The 21,046-nt window shown below is 44.4% G+C and overlaps 2 protein-coding genes and 1 long non-coding RNA gene across 4 annotated transcripts in view; 1 reads left to right on the top strand and 2 right to left on the bottom strand.

Annotated features, from left to right (window-relative positions):
* Positions 1-21,046, bottom strand: part of LOC132207190 (histone H3-like) — a 913,943-nt gene that overhangs the window by 873,246 nt on the left and 19,651 nt on the right. The gene's annotated exons all lie outside the window — the stretch shown is intronic.
* On the bottom strand, positions 2,815-12,791 carry LOC132207260 (uncharacterized). Of its 2 annotated transcripts, XR_009443384.1 has the most exons (4): positions 12,575-12,791; positions 11,764-11,844; positions 6,397-6,478; positions 2,815-3,999 (listed from the first exon to the last, which is right to left on the bottom strand). It is a non-coding gene; the product is annotated as an uncharacterized LOC132207260 (long non-coding RNA). The 2 variants fall into 2 exon arrangements; XR_009443383.1 differs by lacking the exon at positions 2,815-3,999 and having other exon boundaries at positions 6,176-6,478.
* Positions 15,313-21,046, top strand: part of LOC132207179 (uncharacterized) — an 87,709-nt gene continuing 81,975 nt past the window's right edge. The window contains 1 exon segment of the mRNA XM_059642391.1: positions 15,313-15,848. Within this exon segment, the coding sequence (XP_059498374.1) occupies positions 15,348-15,848 (501 nt within the window). The 5' untranslated portion in view covers positions 15,313-15,347.

The raw sequence follows: 21,046 nt of genomic DNA, 5'->3' as shown, positions 1-21,046 counted from the left end.
GAGATCCCCTGAGGTTTGTCCGGATTCTCCAGCATCTGCAGTCACCATTATCTCTGATACAATTTTAACTTCACTGCAAAGCGTCTTCCAGGGATGCCTGACCTGAAGAAGTTACCATCCTCCCTCCAGAATAAAAGCATAGACTCTTTTCTAAATGGGCAGAAAATTCAGAAGTCTTGCGTACAAAGAGACTTGGGAGTTCAACTCCAGGAATCTCTCACGGTAAACTCACAGTTTGAGTCAGTAGTCAGGAAGGCAACTGCAATACTGGCATTTATTTTGCCAGGACTTCAAGGCAGAGATTAACAAATTCTTGATCTCACAAGGAATCAAGGGCTACAGGGAGAGTGCAGGGAAGTGGAGTTGAAATGCCCAGCCTTGATTTAAATGGTGGAATGGGCTTGATGGGCCGAATGGCCTTACTTCCACTCCTATGACTTATGGTCTTGAAGATGTTTAAAAAAAAAAGGATGTGCTTATGAGGCTTTGGAAGACTCGAGTCAGGCCACATTTGAAGTAGCATGTGCAGTTTTGGGCCCCATATCTCAGGAAGGATGTACTGCCCCTGGAGCAGGTTCAGAGGAGGTTCACGGGAATGGTCCCAGGAATGAAAAGCTGAACATATGAGCAATGTTGAGGATTCTGGGACTGTACTCTTTGGAGTTTAGAAGGATGATAATCAAAACTTAGACTACTGAATGCCTGGACAGAGTGGATGTTGGGAAGATCCTTCCATTGGTAGGAGAGACTAGGACCCAAGGGCACAGCCTTCAAGTAAACGGAAGACATTTTAGAACAGAGATAAGGAGAAACTTCTTCAGCCAGAGAGTGCTGAATCAATGGAATTCACTGCCACAGAAGGCTGTGGAGGCCGGGTTATTGTGTACATTTAAGGGTGAGATAGATAGGTTTTTGATTATCAAGGGGATCAAGGTTATGGGAAGAAGGCAGGAGAATTGGCTAAAGGAACATCTCAGTCATGATTGAATGGCGGAGCAGACTTGATGGGCCAAATAGCCTGATTTCGGCTCCTACGTCTTATGGTCATATAGTAATACAGTACGGACACAGGCCCTTCCACCCAAACTGGTTCATGATGACCGTGGTGCCCACTCAGCTGGATCCAACTGCCCACATTATATCCCTCTACATCCTTCCCATCCATGTACATGTTCATTTTTTTTTAAGTGTTGATATTGTGCCTGCCTCAACAACTTTCTCTGGCAGCTGATTCCACACGTGCTCCACTCTCTCTGTGAAGTTGGCACCCCTCAGGTCCTTCCTAAATTCTTGCCCCCTCTCACCTGAAACCTGTGCCCTCTAGTTTTCAATTCCTCATCTGTGGGGGAAAAAAAACAAACATGATATGCATTTATCCGACCTATGGTGCTCATGATTTTATACATCTGAATAAGGTCACACTTCATTCTCCTACGGTCCAAGAAATAAAGTCCTACCCTGGCCAACATCTCACCATAACCCAGGACCACTAGTCCTGCATAAATTTTCTTTGAACGCTTTCTAGTTGAACTCGGTCTTTTTTACAACAGGGTGACCAAAACTGTACACAATACTCCATGTCTATTCAAAATGCCTCGATCAATGAAGGCCAGCATGCTGAATTCCTTCTTCAGCACCCTATCCACCTGTGACACTGCTTTAAACATACTACGTACCTGTACTCCTTGGACCCTCTGTACCACATCACTACTCAGGACGTTACCATTTGCTGTAAAAGGCTTACTGTAGTTTGACATTCCAAAGTACAACACCTCACACTTATCTCCATTGAATTGCATTTTCCCATCCTTAGCCCACTTCCCCATCTGATTAAGATCCCTCTGTAATTTTCGATAACCTTCCCCACTATGAACGATACTGCCTAACATTGCATCATCTGTAAACTTACTAATCATGCTTTGCACATTCACATCCAGATCATTTATGTCAATAACAAATAACAAAGGTCCCAGCACCAATCCCTGTGGCACACCACAAGTCACAGGCCTCCAGTCCGAGAAAGAATCTTCAACTGTCACCCTCTGCTTTGTACCATCAAGCCAATTTTGAATCCAATGAGCTAGCTTTCCCTGTTCAAGTGAGCCACAACACACTGCAGCATCCCGGAGTTTCATAAAGCCAAGGAAGAACACTGATAGTGTCTTTAGAAATGACAGTTACTCAAAATGCATTGTTCGCAGATGCTACACAACTGATGGCAACAGGAAGACACAACACATCCAGTGATAGTAGTCACCAGACTATGCACTGAGGGTGTGAAATAACCACCAGGTTACACTACCACGTAAGAATCATGATAGCCCACGAACTGACAGCCGCTGTTGAGAATGAAGGATCCAACATTCACAATTAGCAGAACCAATGCGATTTACAAGATACCATGCAAATACTGCCATAAATCTTACCCAAGGCAAACCGGGAGAAAACCCGCCATCAGGATTCATGGACATCAACTCGCTGCCAAAAGTCATGGCCAACTATCACTCACCTTAATGCGCATGGATAAAGAGGGACACCTGTTTGACTGGGACAAGGTAGCCATCAGAAGACATCCCAACCAAAGACATGCACGAGAGTTCAAACTAGAGCTCCATTAACAAACATGGCCAGCTGGACACCACACACCAACCACTAAGAAACCAATCTGGAAGTGTTGCTCACCACCCCAGCAAAGTGAGGCACATAAATAGCAAGAAGGACAGAATACCAACGTTTCATTCACGGTGCACTGATGATGTTATGTCGTATGGTGATGAAATGTCTGTGAACAAACTTACAAGCTCAGTGAGCAAGTCAACAGCATCGTATTTAATGAACTGACCCTGACATTACCTGCAAGGCAAGTGTGAAAGTAATTATCAACATGTATCTGTCAATTTCCGCAATTTAACTGTCACTGTGATCAAACTCTGTCAGTTTCCGCTTGGTGGCCATGTGAGTACAGTTATCAATAAGGACGTTTCAGATTCCGCTCTGTGAATGAGAGTAATTATCAAACTGTACATGTCAGTCAGTTTATGCTGTGTGTAACTGGGAAGGCTGATTCCAGCATCTGCAGTTCTCGCTATGTTCAAGGTTGTTATCAATCTGTTCCTGTCAAGTTCGTCCATTTGGATATGTGCATGAAAGCAACATGCACCTATCATTTGCTTCTCTGTCAATTTGAGCGTCCAGTTACCAAGATGTACCTGTGAGAACCTACTCTGAATATTTGAGTACAGTCAGCAATCCGTGCCTGTCTCTCTGTGGATTTGTGATTGCAGTTCTAAGTTTGTAGCTGTCACTTGATGCTCTGTGAAATTGGGAGTGTTATCATCAATATATTCCTGCCAGTTTCAGTCTCTGTGAAAGCGAGTACATCAATGAATATATGCATGATAGTTTCTATTATGTGACGATGTGAACATTTTTAATCAACCTTTTACTTGCAGTTTCTGAAGTATCAATATGGTCAAATACTATTTTTTTCGTCTGACCCTACAATACGAATGTGTGAGGTTAGGTATCCATGCGTACTGGTCACTTTCTACTCCTTAAAGTGGATTAGGTTTCAGGCAGCCAAAAATATTATCCGTGGAAGCGTGATTCATTATGTGGAGTTGATATCAGAGTAATTCTATGCAGATTTTCTTCAAGTCCTGAGGGTATACTTTGGATAAGGATTCAGTCTACCCATCTTCAAAAATGGTGTAAATGTCAATGGGTTATGTTAGGTGAAATCTGTTTGAACTGGGTATTTTGAATGGAGAGAGAAGCAAAATAAAGTGGCATTCCTCCGTGTTGTTTTATTGTCGGTTTGAACGTGTCTGACTGGAAATTAAAGTTCAACGGTGTCTGACTCAATCTGCTCCGTGACTGTGGAAAGGATGTTCTCTGCTGTGACAGTGGGAACATACCTGCTGTTTGTTAGGACGAGCTGGTCACAATTGGCTTTGTACTGAAGAAATGATACATTGCCTTGTTCCTTCAAGCGTTTGTCTGCAGGAAGGAAAAAACAGATAGCTCCTGTAAACCGTCATCAGATGGGTTTGAAAACATTTAACTGATCAATTCAACATTTCGCTAATAAACATTCAGATATTTAAATTATCACCAGGAATTCGAACAGAACTGTGGGCCTGATTGCACTCTTGCCCTGAGCTGCACTACATTTGATCAATTTTGAAAAATTCAACTCTGAGTGATGCACAGAAAGTAACCAACCCCCGTACAGCTCCATGACTGGAACTACCTAATGCAAGCTTGTCTGTGCATATGAGTTTAGTTACTGATCCATTCATGTCATTTCATTCATCTCAATCTCTACATTTTTATAATGTGTGCATACATTTATCAAATCATGACAACTTCAAACACACATGCCTGACAAATGAGAAAAACCAAGGAACTGCAGATGCTGGAAATCAGCAACAAAAGTAGAAATTGCTGCAAAATCTCAGCAAGTCTATCAGCATATGAGTATGGAAATGAATGTTCTGAAGTTGAACCTCTGTTCTGAGGAAGTGTGACGGGACCTGTATTATTACTTGCTTTGTTTCCACGTGGATGGACTGACAGGTACAGGTACTGACTGACTCAGAACTAGTTCAAAATACAGACATCATAACTAAAGATGTGATCCAAGGACTAACAGCTATGGAGTTCCATTTAAACTCCAGCAACAGATACATGATCTATACAAAATTATTATCACTCACACATATCTAGTCATAGACAACAACAGCACTGCAAACAGTCCTGTCTCTCCAAGCCAGCAATGATAGAAGCAACAAGCCAATAATTACATCCATTCAGCCAGCATTCAATTTCCATAAATGTATCACGGTGGCAGGGGAACTACCATCTCCACCCTTATCGCAGGATTGTTCTCAAATTCTTCATCTTGTGGAACTAGAATTTTTTTGTTCTGTTGTACGCTAGAAGATTTTATAATCATGGACATTTATTTAAAAAAATAATAATTTAAATCATAACTGGCTCTCCACTTCACATGAAACATTTAAAATGCTCAGTTTTCGAATGCAGGAAGATTGAAGGATCAATGGAGTGTGGCTGTCCGTCTTGTTCCATAACAACGGTTCTTTTCAAAAAAAAATCTCATTATCTAAAACCTGGGTACTCACCCAATGGTCCTCAGTGTTAAATTTTAGTTTCCAAATTCTTCACAAAATAATTTGGCTCTCCTCTTTTGATGGTCTGTCACATATGGACCAAGTTCTGAAGGATAATAGAATGAAACCTGCAGGGCTATGGGATGTGTGCAGGAAGATGTGATTGTGATGGCCATCTGGGGGTGTTTGGGTCAGCATGGACATGATGCACCAAATGACCTCCTTCTGTTCTGTACCATTTTTACAATGATTGATTGGTCTAGACCAATGTTTCCCTGTCAGTCTCTGCTGTGTAATACAGAAGTAATTTGCCAAAGATTTAGAGGGACACATTGATAACTACACACACACATTCAACAGGTAGCAACTGACATGCATGGATCAGTAACTAAACACATATGCACAGACAAGCTTGCATTAGGTAGTTCCAGTCATGGAGCTGTACGGGTGTTGGTTACTTTCTGTGCATCACTCAATTAGAGTTGAAGTTTTTAAAATTGATCAAATGTAGTGCAGCTCAGGGCAAGAGTGCAATCAGACCCACAGTTCTGTTAGAATTCCTGGTGATAATCTAAATATCTGAATGCTTATTAGCTAGATGTTGAATTGATCAGTTAAATGCTTGAAGTGTACATGGTCTTCATGGCTATTAGATGTTGAGGAATGTGTGTTGGAACGGTGCATGTATGTATTTGGAATACATTGTAAATCACTCAGTAAGTCGGTGCGTGTGTGCGCGCGCGCATGTGCAGTTTATGTTATGTGCTCTCAGTAACCATTTTATGTCACACATTTGGAAGTCACATTATTTAATTCTTCTCTCTATGCATGGGACATCAATTTGTCAAAACATAGACACCGTCCTGCTCAGTTACTGATAACGTGAATGTTTTCTTCCATATCTGTACTCACACTGTGCGAAGTAACTATGTAACTGCATGAACTATTTCTTCACCTTGACAGTAACTTGAAAAACATGCTTACTAAATGCAGATTTAGTGCAGTTCCTCGGTGTCCGTCTCAGATGAAAATTCAGTCTGTGACTTTTCAAAAATGTTGTAAATATCAGTAGGCTATGAATGAAGAAAATTATAGCAACCGAGGAGGGGTGCATTGGGAAGAGAGAAAACAAACTACTTGTATTTTGTTGCTTGTATTTGACTGTTGGCTTGAATGCATTTCTCTGGAAATTGAGATCACCGTGTCTCTGACTCAAACTGCTCTACGCCTGTGGAAATGATCCATTCTGACAGCGGTAACATACCTGCTGTTTGTGAGAAGCAGCTGCTCACACTTGGCTTTGCACCAAGGAAATGATACACTGTCTTGGTCCTTCATGTATTTGCCTGGATGAAAACAGAAGAGAAACATTCTGTAAATCAGCATCAGCCAGGTTTGACAATCTCAAACAGATTAACGTACATTCAGTTGATAATTATTAGGATGTTTCTTTTCTTCAACTTCACCTGACAATGCAGCAGAGCTCCAAAAGCTTGAGATTTTAAAATAAACCTATTGGACTATAACACAAATCATGAGACTTCTGCCTTTTCTTTGAAGCCATCAATTCAAACACAGGTCTAACTCAGCGAGGTCCAGAAACTGAACAATTGCACAGCTGCATCTAAAGGTGCTACCTGAGGATGCTGTAATATTGACACAGTTTGTGTTACCAGATCCCAACACACTAACTGTTGTAAAGAAGCACAACAGACACTATTTCAAATGTTTTTGCTCGAGACATATAATCCATTGACTCCAATCTGCGTCCTTTACAGGATTCTTATATTTCCACCATCTTGTCTGTGTTTCCACTATTCTTTGCACAATGACGATAAACAGTGTGAAACAGTAGCCAAACAAGCAGCATTTGGGGCAGGGCCACCAATGGCATGGACTGCTTTTCCCAATAATTCCCAACAACAAACATCAATGGGTCATTCCCTAACTCCCTTCTCTCCCACTGTGAAGAAAGCAACTGGGGCTGTGGGGAAAAGGGCAGAGAATGCTTCAACCTGAGGCGTCGGCCCTTTGTGGAGCAATAATAGAGCTCTTCCCCAGGTCATGTTAATAACTCCCTGCCTCCAGCTCTCTCAGAATTGAATGAGCAATGTTCGGGCTGCCCAAGTCTAAGAGACACCGAATGGCTGGCAGCTAAGCTGTTCCTCTAGCCCTGCTGCCTATGACTGACACGTGGTTAAACAGAACGAATGAAGAAAGCCTGCTCCAGCATTTAACAAAGACACAATGGTACTTTGGAGAAGAGGTTATTCCGAGGCAAAAGGGAGCATTGCACAAACAACAGCTGCAAGATTTGTTGGAGACAGTTTGAAGGTTTGCAACAAAGATTGAAGGGGACAGTAAATTCTGCAAGAAACAAACAGTTGAACTCATGGGATTATGGCTCATAAAAAAATCTACAGAATCAAACAAGTTCATTAAAATTGATAAGCAATTGACTTCAGTCCCTTTAATGAAAGGATGTTGTCCCATTAGATGAATATAGTTAGTTAGGACAAGGGGTGTCAATCATCCCAAAGACAGCTGGCCTAGCTAATCATGAAAACAGCAGATAACTCCATCTTGCAGCAATATTCACGCTATTAAGAAATTGGTTCCAGTTAAAGATCCTTCAGATGGATTTCAATGTAATTCTAAATCTATATATAAGCATTAGGGGAGAAGATTCAAACATGGGTATGAAAGTTAATTAGTCACCAGAAGGTTTCCTATGTCACTAAAGGAATGCCTGGTGCATCCAATAAGAAGCAAATGGCTCACAATTCATTAGCTCCAACAGAGCTAAGAGTAGGGTAAGCATAATGCTTTAAATAAAACTCACTTTATAATACAATTAATATCATGAATCTCACAGCAAGTCGTAAGAATCAACTCAGCAATAGTAAGCCCTGCCAATGCTGCAGTTGGAGATAACACAATGTGGAGCTGGAGGAACACAGCAGGCCAGGCAGCATCAGAGGTGCAGGAAAGTTTAAGTTGTGGGTCAGGACTCTTCTTCAGGAGCATCAACTTTCCTGATACTCTGATGCTGCCTGGCCTCCTAGTAGGAGTCAACTGTCTGTTTTATTATAATTCAGACAGTGGGAAAATAAGAGGAGTAACAGAATTTAATAGAGACACAAAATTAATACAATTGACAGCAGAATTCAAGCTAGCCTGATAGGTAAGCGATTCTGGGGCATGACTGAAGGTGTACGGCCAGTAACTTTGAAAAGCGAATTAATAGATGCATGGAAAGATCCCATGGCCTGGTGATTACATTGTCTGTTAAACATTATCAGATTGTGGCGACTCTTGGCCTGGCTAATAGAGGGCCCATCTTCAATTAGGAGTTTCAAAGGATTCGTTGTATAGAATAAGGGGAAAGGCACAGTGATCCCATTGCATTGAATCACTGCAACAAAATGTATAATACTGTATTCCACTGTGAGAATCAGAGTCATCAATCGCTTTCCAATCTGAGCTAAAAATTAATGATGTAACTGCATCTTCAAGAGGGGTGGCTATGGCCCTCTCCCCGCATGATCTCGTGACTGGTTGACGAAATACTGCCACGGGCCTGAATTCCGCCTGCCCCGAGTCTTTGTCCTCGGTCTGGAGTTTCACTCCTGCAGGGAATCAAAGAAGTGGATTGAAAATTTGGCCCATTCAATTTGCTCCACTGTTCAATGACAATATCTGATCCAAGTGAGCCGTTATCTGTAGTATTAATTCACCTTGACCTTCGTCCCATAAATATTAATTCAATGTTGAAAGAACATACAGAGAAATGAAAGAAATGGGACATTCTCACTGAAGCAACACATAAGTATTGGATGACACCCTGTGTCACAGTGGTATCTAGGTGGAAGTGGTCGTGGGCTTGGAAGGCACTGTCTATGGAGCATTGGTGAATTCCAGCTGTGCATCTTCTGGAAGGTACACATTGCTGCTTGAGTATTGGTGTCTGAGGGAATGGACGTTTGCGGATGTGGAGCCAATCAAGTGTTTCTCTCCTGGATGGTATCTTGCTTCTGGTGTGTTTGTGGAGCTGCACTCATCCGGGTAAGTGGGGCTAAACCATCACATTCCTGACTTGATCACATGAGATGTTGGACAGGATTTGGGGAAGCAGGAGACCAGACACTCACTGCAGGATACCCAGACTCTGACTTGTCCTTGCAGTATCTGTATTTATGTACAGAATCAGTTCGAGCATCACAGCGTCCATGAGTGAAACAGAATGGGAACAGACCCTTTCATCCAACTGGTCTGCAATAGATTAACATCCCAATCTGACCTCGTCCCATTTGCCAGCATTTTGCACATATCCCTCTCATGTCGACCTGTTCATCTACCCGTCCAATGGTGTTTAAAACTTATCATTGTACCCTCCACAAGGCGTACCTCTGTCAGCTTGTTCCAGACATGCCCCACACTCTGCACTAAAGAAATCTCCCTCAGGTCTCTTTTAACATTGACCCTCTCACTGTAAACCTATGCCCTTAAGGTTTCGGCTCCACCACCCGAGAAAAAGAGACCATGGCTATTCACCCTATCCATGCCCCTCATGACTTTATAAACCTCTACAAGGTCACCCCTCGGTCTCTGACGCTGCAGGGGAGAAAGCCCGAGCCTGTTCACCCTCTCCAAACAGTTCACACCATCTGGTCCAGCTATCATCTCTGTAAATATTTGCTGCGCCCTCTCCAGTTCAACAACTTCCTTCCGACAGCAGTTTGGCCAGAACTTTAAGCAGTAAAAGTGGACCCAAAACATTTCCTGTACAGCCACAACATGACATCTCAACTCCTATTCTCAATGCACTGACCAATGAAGGCAAACACTTGCTTCACCACCTTATCTACTTGCGACTCCACTTTCAATGAACTACGCACACAAACACCTTGGCGTCTTTGTTGGGGAACACTTCCCACGGCCCTCCTATTAACTGTCAAACCCCTCTCCTGTTTTGAACAATGAGAATGTGAGAGTTATTATCATTCTTTTCTTGTCAGTTACTGCAACGTGAACAAGAGCAACTATTAATGTATGCCTTTCCGTTTCTGTTATGTCCATTTGTGAGTTTAGTAATTGTTGCAAACACCAGTTTTTGCTGTGTGACTGTGAGAGTGAAGTTCTCAATCCAAAATAATCAATTTCTACTCTTGTGCATCAAAATAGTTTTATTCTCTGGCCACCAGTGATATTCTGTGACTGTGCTTCAATCTGAGAGAATAGTTATGAGGGCGTAGAGAGTGAGCCTTAACCCCATTTCCATTTGCAGTTTATGAGCTTTCTGTCAGTCTGAGGGGGTAAGGAGGTGGAGAGCAGATTATATTCCCAACAATTTGTGGAAACAGTTGAAGAGTACAAATGTTCTAGAGCAAGCACAATGGGCTGAATGGCCTGCTTCTGACATGTACTTGGTCTGTATTTCTGAGGCATTTTCATGAATCCAAGTGTTGGATAGTGCGTCAGTGTAAAGATATCATGTAGAAATGGACAGACAAGCTTATTTTTCTTTTAAAAAAAGCTGGCCCTGTGAGTCAGTGTAGGCTGTTTCCAGTTTTACTGAGATACTTAGTTTCACTTTGTACTGGGATATTGAGTTTTTTTTCATTTATTTATTTGGAGAATTTTATTCTGTATCTGACAGACCACGCTGCATTCTCTACTTGTCAGGCTTTGGCAGAGAAAGTGCATTTGCATTTCACATTATTTAATTTCTGTGTCTTTGTATGGGACATCATTCATCAAAAGATAATTTTAGTCCTAAATAAAAACTCAAAAAACTTCAGGTGCTGCAAGTCAGAAACAAACATGGAATTTGCTGGAAACGCAAAGCAGGTCTGGCAGCACGTGAAGAGAAATCATGGTTAACTTTTCAAACACTTCCTCAGTTCTGCGCAAAGGTCACTGGATCCGAAACATTAATTCTGATTTCTCTTCACGCATGCTGCCAGGCCTGCTGAGCTTTTCCAGAAAATTCTGTTTTTGTTTACTATTTCTGTCCTCAGTCACTGACAAACATCAAAAGTTTCCTTCCATATTTGTACTCAATACCTACTCCATATAATGGTCATTGTAACAACTTGATCTGTTTGTATCAGACTTAAATGGAACTGCAGATGCTGGAGAATCCGAGATAACAAGGTGTGGAGCTGGATGAAGACAGCAGGCCAAGCAGCATCTCAGGGGCAGGAAAGCTGACATTTTGGGCCTAAACTTTTCATCAGAAACATCAGCTTTCCTGCTCCTATGATGCTGCTTGGCCTGTTGTGTTCATCCAGCTCTAAACCTTGTGATCAGGTTGTATACCTGGATTATAACTATAAAAATACCCTCGCTTAATGTGAATTCAATGTAGTTATTGAGAGTATATTTGTGACATAAATTCAATCTATTCTCTTCAAATGCTGTGAATGACAATGGGCTGTCAAAGATAAACTTTACTGGAACTGGGTTAGTTTATATTGAGAAGAGGAAAAAAAAGGTTACATTTTGTATTTTGTTGGTGGCATTTGTTCGCTGGTTTAATTGTTTCTTTATGGAAATTGCGTTCAATGCGAGTCTTACTTAAACCGCGACTGTGGAAAGCACAGTCTCCGCTCTGACAGTGGGAACATACCTGCTGTTAGTAGGAGCAGCTAGTCACACTTGGTGTTGCACCACGGAAACGTGACATTGTCTTGACACATCAGATAATTGCCTGGAGAAAGACAAAAGAGAATTCTCCCGTAAATCGACATCTACCGAGTTTCAAAATATCAAAGCTCATCAATAGAAAATTTCGTGAATACTCATGATAATTCCTTGTTTTAAAGCCAACGAGTCGAACAGAAAAGGGTCCGGTTACACAACTAACCCGGGTTCCTCCTCTTTCTTTTAGCGAAATTCTAAAACAATTTACTAAGATACAAAAGCTAACCAGATCCACGAATGGAATGCTTACACGGTTCAATATCCAGCTCCCAATACACGAACTATTGAAGGGAAGCACAACAGGCACGATTTCAAATATTTTGCTGGAAACTCTTAATCCGGTGACTGCTATGTTTCTCCTTCGCGGGATGAGCCCGTTTGCACACACTGCTTTGTTTTATTCACGGTTCAATGCAAACTCCCAACTAACAGCGTGAAACAGCAGCCAAACAATGAATTTCCATCAGTGTTTAGAAGACTAAAAGCTACAAGCCTGACCCCCAGCAGCAGCTTCTTGCCGCTGCGTCTCCCTCAGCAGGCCCACACACAGCCCGAGAAAGGCCTCTCTCTCCCCGCCCCCAGGCCGCTCACTCCAAGTTCCGGGACCAGTTCCTGCTCCGCTCTCTGATAAAGGGTCTCGGCCCGAAACGTCAGCTTTTGTGCTCCTGAGATGCTGCTTGGCCTGCTGTGCTCATCCAGCCTCACATTTTATTATCCTGCTCCGCTCGGCCTCTTACCAACAGTCCCCGGGTCTCCCTGAACTGAACCCGAATCAATGCCGGTCTCGGAGCCCACTCTGTGTCCCAGACTCACATCTCGATGCGCTGCTGGAAGGAGCCTGCTGTTCCCTCGCTTCCCTGGGCGCTGGTCTCTCCATTGCGGCCTGTTTCAAACTAACCTCTTCCACTCACTGACTCAATGCCCCTCAATAGCGGCTCAGCGGAAAGCTTCACGCATGCGCTCCTCTGGTCAGCAACAAGCAGCTTTTTCGGGGTGGGCATAGCAAGGATCACGCATGCGCTGCTTTCCCCGCTGTGTCCCAGAAACAAACATCAATTGGTTACTTCCCCAATTCCCTTTCCTCCCAGTTTAAGCAAAGCGAATGGAGGCTGTGGGGGAAATGGCATAAAGTGTTTCAAACTGGGGCATTGGCCCTTTGTGAAGCTCCAATGGAGCTCATTCCCGGGTCATGTTAATATCTGCCTCCCCCCGGCTTGCTCACAATCTGGTGGGGAAGCGGAGAAGCTGGCAGCCGTTCGGCCCATTTAATATTCTCTACTATTCAATAAAATCACGTCTGATCTCATGTTAACTGTGATATTTAATTCTGCTGGCCTTCGTCCCATATTGACTCACAGAGCGATGGAATAAATGCGACATTATGACGAAGGCAGAATGTAACTGCTGTGGGGAGTCTTGCAGCGCAGAGGTAGTTTCCCTATTTCTGGGTCAGGTGGGCCGTCCTAAAGCCACACCCGGACCAGAGGAGTGTAATAATATCCCTGGGCCCGATGCAAATACCAGTTTGGAATTGATGACTGATTTTATTCTCAGTATGCTGCAGGCAGAAACCTTGTGATGAATGGGTTACCGCAACGAATGACCCACCTGTTTTTTCTGGTTTGCGCATTCCTGGGAAGAGGACGTCTCTGGCTTGGTCCAGCATTTATTGCGCGTCCCTAGTTTCCCCCGTTGAGAAGTTGGTGCTGAGCCACCTTCTAAAATAGTTCTGGTCCATGTGCTGCCCACATTGCAGTTCGCAGGTAGATCCAGGGTCTTGATTCAGAGACAGTGAAGGCAAGGGGACGTATTTCCAAGTTAGGATTGTGGGTGATTGGAGGGGAACGTGGCTAGTATCAAGGTGGTGTTCCTCCACATCAACTGCCCAAGCCCTTTCAAATGGATATATTCGTGAGTATGGATGGTGGTCTTTTTACAGTCTACAAAACTGTCATTTTAGAGGGCTATTTAACACCGTTTTTGAAATTTGAGAAGAGATTCACTAGTATTTGCAGAGTATGTAAGGCTCGAGTCATATAGAAAGGATGGATAGGGGTCAAGATCCATAACGTTTCCTGTCCCTAAGATGCTGCTTGACCTGTTGGGTTCATTCAGTTCCACACCGTGTTTTCATGGATAGGCTGGGGCTTTTTTTCACTGCAGAGTAGGATGTTGAGAAGTCACCTTCTCACAGTTTGTAAAATACTGATGGGGTGAGACAGAGTTAATGGTCGTTGAACTTTGTTTGGGATGGAGGGAATAGAAAACCAGGGCGGACATTTTAATGTTACAGGCGAGAGATTGAAAAAAAAAGACACGAGGGGCGTTTTTTAAACATAGAACACGGAAGGATGTGGAATAAACTACCTGTCGAAATGGTCGACGTGGCTATAATGACATTAAAACGACATTTGGAGAAGTGCATAAACACGACAGTTTTGAAAAGAAATAGGTCAGGGACAGGTAGATGGAACGAATTCAATTTGGTATTATACTCGGCCTCTACTGATTGGACTGAACGGTCTGTATCCTCACTGTATGACTCTGTGGGAGAAAAAAAAACAGAGACAAGCCATTGAGTTGGATGATCTGCCATTTTCATGGTGAGTGGGAGGAGAGGTTTGAAGGGCTGATGGGTGTTATTTGCCCAGTTGCTATTCTTTACGTTTATATGAGTGTGATTCCCAGAAACGATGTTGAGTATTGTCACTGCAATTGAAAAAAAAACTGATCTCGGTGATCAATGTAACTTCAAACCAGATGAGTGGCTCTTGCAGCTGAATATGCAGCAGAACGAATCTCCGGCGCACAGACCTCGGAGAGTTTCACAATTACTGAGGAGAAAAACTACAACTAATTCCCTGGGTACCGGAGCACAGGCTGAAAGGGGGAGAAAGTACATCCTCCCACAGGTACATTTAGAGATATTTCTGCCCTGTGACTGTATGGATGTGAATATTGAGTCAGAGAGACTGTAGGAAAAGGGCGGGCGGGATAGTCACACGGAAATGTGCTTGTGTGTCCGCTCATATCATGATATTTCCACGTCTCTCTTGTGCAAATCAAAAAGATTTTCATTTCAAATCATCCCCCTGCTCCTCCACTAAACCCTAAAGATAGAATTCAAGGCAATATATTTGTTGATTTCAAGATTTCAGTCTAAAAATGATGATAATGCCAGCGCTCAGCTCAGACAGCGCGATCAGTGCAGCAGCAAAATGCGGTAAAATCGACAACGGAGCCGTCAATTCGAGTGAAAACCTTTCAGCCGCAAACCTTCCTGTGTCAGGGTCAGGAACGATCGAGCCTGGCTCTCTGGAGATGCGGAATGGCAGAGGAATTGGAGAGTTTGTGCCGAGAGACAGGCAGGCAGCAGGAGCAGGGAGCTGAGGGCAGGTTGTCTCCGCGCCGTCCGCTCGCTGCCTTTAAGTTGCTCAGTGCCGCCACCAGCAGCTTCATTGCTGACCCAGTTCAGTTTGACAGAGAGAGATTCAGCGCAGAGTTCCCGACATGAGCGACAGTGCAGCCGCCGAAACGGCTCCTCCAGCCTCCGGCAGCACCAAACCCAAGTCTCCAAAGAAGAAGAAGGCGGCGGCTCCCAGGAAGAAACCAGCCGGTCCCGGGTTGGGCGAGCGGATTGTGAAGATTGTCGGGGAGAACAGCGATCGGAAGGGGACGTCTCTGGTCACTATAAAGAAGGCGCTGCAGAGAAGCGGGGTCAATGTGGAGAAGCAAAATGCACAGATCAGGATGGCGACCAAGAGGTGCCTGGCGAAAGGCTCCCTGGTTCTGGTGAAGGGCCAGGGCGTCTCCGGCTCCTTCAAACTCGCAAAGAATCCAGTCAAGGCAAAAGTGGGAAAGAAGGCGAGACCAGCAGCAGCCGCCAAGAAAGCAGCCGTGAAGAAAACAACGGCCAAGAAGGTGGCAGCGAAGAAGTCCCCAGCCAAGAAAGCAACCGGCAAGAAAGCGGGCGGCAAGAAGGCAGCAACGCCGAAGAAACCGGCGAAGAAAGCAGCGCCGAAGAAAAAGACTCCCGTGAAGAAGGTGATAAAGACCAAGAGCCCCAAGGCCGCAAAGCCGGCCCCGAAATCGAGGAAACCGAAGGCCAAGCCCAAAGCGAAAGTGACCAAGAAAGCAGCAAAGAAATGAAGCAGTCCGTGTAACATGTAACAAACTGAACCCAAAGGCTCTTCTCAGAGCCGCCACATCTTTCAGGAGAGAGCTGAGCCTGGATCGAATGATCCCTGAAATAACATGGTGCAGAGCTGGATGACCATAACAGGCCAAGCAGCATCAGAGGAGCAGGAAAGCTGACGTTTCAGGCCCAGATCCTTCTTCCTGCTTCTCTGGTGCTGCTTGGCTTGCTCTGTCCATCCGACTCTACACCTTGTTATTTCAGATTGTCCAGCATCTGCAATTCCGTCTATCTCTCAAATGATCCCTGTCCCGGATCCGAGTGCAGACACAGCATAAACTTGAATTGATTCGAGTAACTTAAATATCACATTTCCGAGAGCAGAAACTGAGAATGGGGATGGTATCACATGGGGAGAGTCACTGGAACTGCATCTGGCTATTTCATACCGCGACTTGTAATTCTGCCCAGACACAAATCTTACATAATGCAGTACATGCATCTCATTAACCCTTCCAGGAATGTTAATTTGTTTAATTTTGATGTTAGGACCTCTGGCGATGTTTTAACGGTGTATTCCTCCCATTTACCTGCGAAAGACATTTCAGGCAGTAATTACAAATTGTGTTCGGAATGCTTACAATCTGGGAGAAATAAACATGTCCCGAAAAAAAGGGATTTTGCAATTAATCTCTTTGAAGATGTTTAATTCGGCGTGTTTGATAAGATTGATTACCCACGGTTACACGGCTGGTTGATCAGTTTGCCTGGGCTGTATCAATATCCGCGCTTCCCTCCTGCCTGTTGCAGACAGATCAGGCAATGATCCCGTGTCCTGTCCGCGCTGTGGGCAAGGTCGGTTTCAAGCAAATTGGTGTGTTAGCAGCGCAGGGGTGTTCCTTACTCCCAAACCACCAAGACGCCGGCAGCCGATGAAAGGAGCGCATGCGTGAGACCCTCCCCCAGCGCTGGCATTGAGGAGTGTTGACTCAGTGAATGGAAGAGGTTTGTTTGAAACAGGCCGCAATGGAGAGACCAGCGCCCAGGGAAGCGAGGGAACAGCAGGCTCCTTCCAGCAGCGCATCGAGATGTGAGTCTGGGACACAGAAGGGGCTCCGAGACCGGCACTGATTCGCGCTCAGTTCAGGGAGAACCGGGGGCTGTTGGTCAGAGGCGGAGGGGAGCAGGAACTGGTCCCGGAACTTGGAGTGAGCGGCCTGGGGGCGGGGAGAGAGAGGCCTTTCTCGGGCTGTGTGTGGGCCTGCGGAGGGAGACACAGCGGCAAGAAGCTGCTGCTGGGGATCAGTCTTGTAGCTTTTAGTCTTCTAAACACTGATGGAAATTCATTGTTTGGCTGCTGTTTCACGCTGTTAGCTGCCAGTTGTGGGGCTTCCGATAAAGGACGTAGATTGGAGTTAACAGATTATACGTCTCGGGGGGGAAAAAACACATTTGAAACAGCGGCTGCTGTTCTTTTCAACAGTGTGTTGGGATCTGGTAACATGAGCTGTGTCAACAGTGTAGCATCTTCAGGTCGCACCTCAGATGGAGCTTTGCAATTATTGCTCAGTTTCTGAATCTCACTCCGTTGGTATCGAATTACATATTTGAAAAACAATTCCTCAGACAAGGAGCAGCTCGATGTAAGAATGGAATCAGACTTGTGTTTGAATTGATGCCCTTTAAAGAAAAGACTGTGTCAAGAGAATTCTCTGCTGTGGTCCAACAGGTTTATTTTGGAGTTCTGTTGCTTTGGGAGGTGAAGTTCAAGAAACGAAACACCCTAAAAACTGTTCACTGAATATATGTTAATCTGATTGATATTGTCAAATTTGGCTGATGTTGATTTACAGGAGATAACTCTTCTGTCTTCCTCCAGGAAAGTACTCGAAGAAACAATATTTCCTTGTTACAAAGCCAAGTGTGAGCAGTTGCTTCTAACTAACACCAGGCATGTTCCTGCGATCAGAATGGAGAATATCTTTTCCAGAGTCAGAGTGGATTGGATCAGACTTGTTTTGAGCTCAATTTCCAGAAACTTGTCCAAGGAAACAACTAACCAAGCACAACTGAGGAAAGGCAAGTTTATTTTTTTTGTTTTCATTGTCAATTGACATCATGCTCGTTCCAATTAATATCATTTGTCACCCATTAACATTCACATCATGTTTGAAATGTTAACAGCTAACTCCTTGTTGAAAGTACTGAAAACAGGAACTGAATCAAGTTTGCATTTAGGAAAGGTATTTTATAATATCTCAAACCGGATAGAGAGACTCCTCCTACCACCCCCTTTGATCATGACCCTGCCCCAATCGCCAAAACAATATCAACTCCCAGACCATCCACAACCTCAGCACCTCAGGTGCTGTCCTGCCAACAGCCTCTGACCTCATCTTTCCCCAACGCCATGTTAACTGTTTCTGCCTTATCCCCAAAATCCACATACCCGACTGCCCCGTTGATGCACACTGTCTCTCACGCTCCCACTTTCTGCAGTCAAATTGGGTGGCCACGGGTACCCGCATGGGCCCAAGCTATTCCTGCTTCTTGTAGGATACATGGACCAGCCCCTCTTCTGCAGCTACACTGTCCCCACCCCCACCTCTTCCTCTGTTATTTCGATGACTGTATCGGTGCCACCTCGTACTCCCTCAAGGAACTCACAGTTCATCCACTTTACTAACAGCTTCCACCCCAAGTTTAACTTCACCTGGACCATCTTAAGTACATCTCTCTCCTTCCTGGACAACTCTGTTTGTTTGCATTTCTGGAAACTGGTAACTAATTCAAGCCAACCGACTGTCACAGCTACCTAGAATACACCTCCCCTCCCCTACCTTCCTGCAAGAATGCCATCCCCTATTCCCAATTCCTTCCTCTGTTTCATCTGCTCCCGAGATGAGGCATTCCAATCCCGGTCATTGCAGACGTCCTTGTTTTTCAAGGACTGCCATTTCCACTCCACAGTGGCTGAATATGCCCTTGACCTCATCGCTCTCATTTCTGCAACTTGCCCCTTAGACAACCTCTTCACAATAACAAAAAAGACAGAATCTCCTTTGTCATCACGGATCACTCCAACAAACTCAGGATTCAACGCATCTTCCTCCGCCACTTCTGCCACCTTCAATCTCACCCCACTCCCAAGGACACTTTTCCCTCCCCAACCCTATCAACCTTCCAGAGGGACCGCTCTCTCTGACTCCCTCGTCCACTCCACACTCCCCATAGCCCCACCGCCCCTGGCACATTTCACTGGAACCACAGGAAGTGCTACACCTGCCCCAATATCTCTCTCCCCTTATCTCCATCCCAGGTCCCAAGAAAACCTTCCATGTTAAACAGATGTTCATCTGTATGTCCAGTAATACATTGTGTTGTGTCCACTGTTCCCGATGTGGCCCCCTCTACATTGGGGAAACCAAGCGGAGGCTTGGAAACCACTTTGAACACCTACGCTCACATCGTGACAAACGACTGCACCTCCCCAGTCATGAACCACTTCAACACCCCCTCCCACTCGTTGGACGACATGTCCATCCCAGGCCGCCTCCAGTGCCACAACATTGCCACCGGTAGGGTGCACGAGCAGCAGCTCGTATTTCACTTGGGAGCCCTGCAGCACAATGTTCTCAACAAGGGCGTCAAAATCTGTCCACCCCAAACCCATCCCTGCCTCCTTGACCTGTCCATCTTTTCTCCAACCAATCTGGTTCTCCCACCTCACTGATCAACCCCCACCGGCACTTTGGCCTACTAACCTTAGCCCTGCCTCCTTGACCTGTCAGCCTTCCCTCAACCCACATCTGACCTCCCTCCCTACACTTACCGTTACTGGCTCCAGCCCTGCCTCCTTGACTGGCCATCTTTTCTCCACCTATCTGGTCCTTTATCCACCTTTCGTCATCATCTCCTCACTTCTCTCTATTTATTGCAGAGTCCCTTTCTCTTCTCTTCCCTTCCCCCCCCCCCCCCCCCCCCCATTTCTGACAGAAGGGTCCAGTCCAAAAATGTCAGCTCTCCTGCTCCTCTGCTGCCTGACCTGCTGTGTTCATCCAGCTCTACACCTTGTTACCCCCTCAAAGGAAGACATCATGTTACATAGTTTGAACAACCACGTCTGACAAGTAGCAAATCACTACTGAGCACATGCAAACACATAGACAAAGCTGCTGACTGAGTCCCAAATATGCTCATTGTATCAACACATAACATACAAAGACTGGGTATACATTGTTGTCATACACACTGCAGGGAACAGAAGCAAATACATAGAAAATGTTTACAGCTCTGTTTTAAGAAAAGCAAGAGAGTCTACCAGACAGAAAAAAATACCTTTCAGCCCATGGGGTTGATAGTAGACAAAAACAAGCACCTGACATTTCTGATCCCGTTCAGCCAGCATTCCATTTCAATAAGTGTGCCATGGCAGTATACGATTTGCCAATCTACCTTATCACAGCGTGATTCTCAATGTGTTCACCTTCAGGAATAGAAACCATATTTTCCGTCTGTCTTGCAAAATTTCTTCTTTTTGTGTGGGGTGAAGCATTGAAGTGAATTTGGCAACTAAGTTAAACAGTTTTCTAGTGTCACTTGTCCCTCCCAATGAAATATTCCAGAAACACGCAAGAAAACAGAATGCTGTTTCTTCACGTTAGTGATGTAATCATCATTTAAAGCAACGAAGAATGATCCATTTAACTAAATCTTGTAATTGTCAAATTTTACTTTCTCACAGTTTGACCATATTCAATAAGGTTAAATCTTCTCCACTGTAAGACAGAAAATACAATTCCTTTTTCTTTCTTCATCCCCACGACAGCGCATTGTCAGTGTATTGCCGATGCCATGTGCCATTGCACAACAGCAGGGTTCTGTTATATCCATGGTAGTATAATTTAAGTGAATTAGCCGATACCCTTCCCTGTAGAAGGAACCTCGTGGTCATTCAGCTGAATACAGTTGATTTGTTCATTGCCCTTTTCTTTAGACTCAAAGAAAGGAATGCCACATCAATCTATTCCCTCAGCATTATTCACAAAATTCTGTTCCTGTGTACACAGAAAAG

Source organism: Stegostoma tigrinum, chromosome 44, assembly GCF_030684315.1.
Source record: "Stegostoma tigrinum isolate sSteTig4 chromosome 44, sSteTig4.hap1, whole genome shotgun sequence".
Classification (NCBI taxonomy): domain Eukaryota; kingdom Metazoa; phylum Chordata; class Chondrichthyes; order Orectolobiformes; family Stegostomatidae; genus Stegostoma; species Stegostoma tigrinum.
Note: the sequence above shows the minus strand (reverse complement) of the source record. Positions and strands in the feature narration are given on the sequence as shown.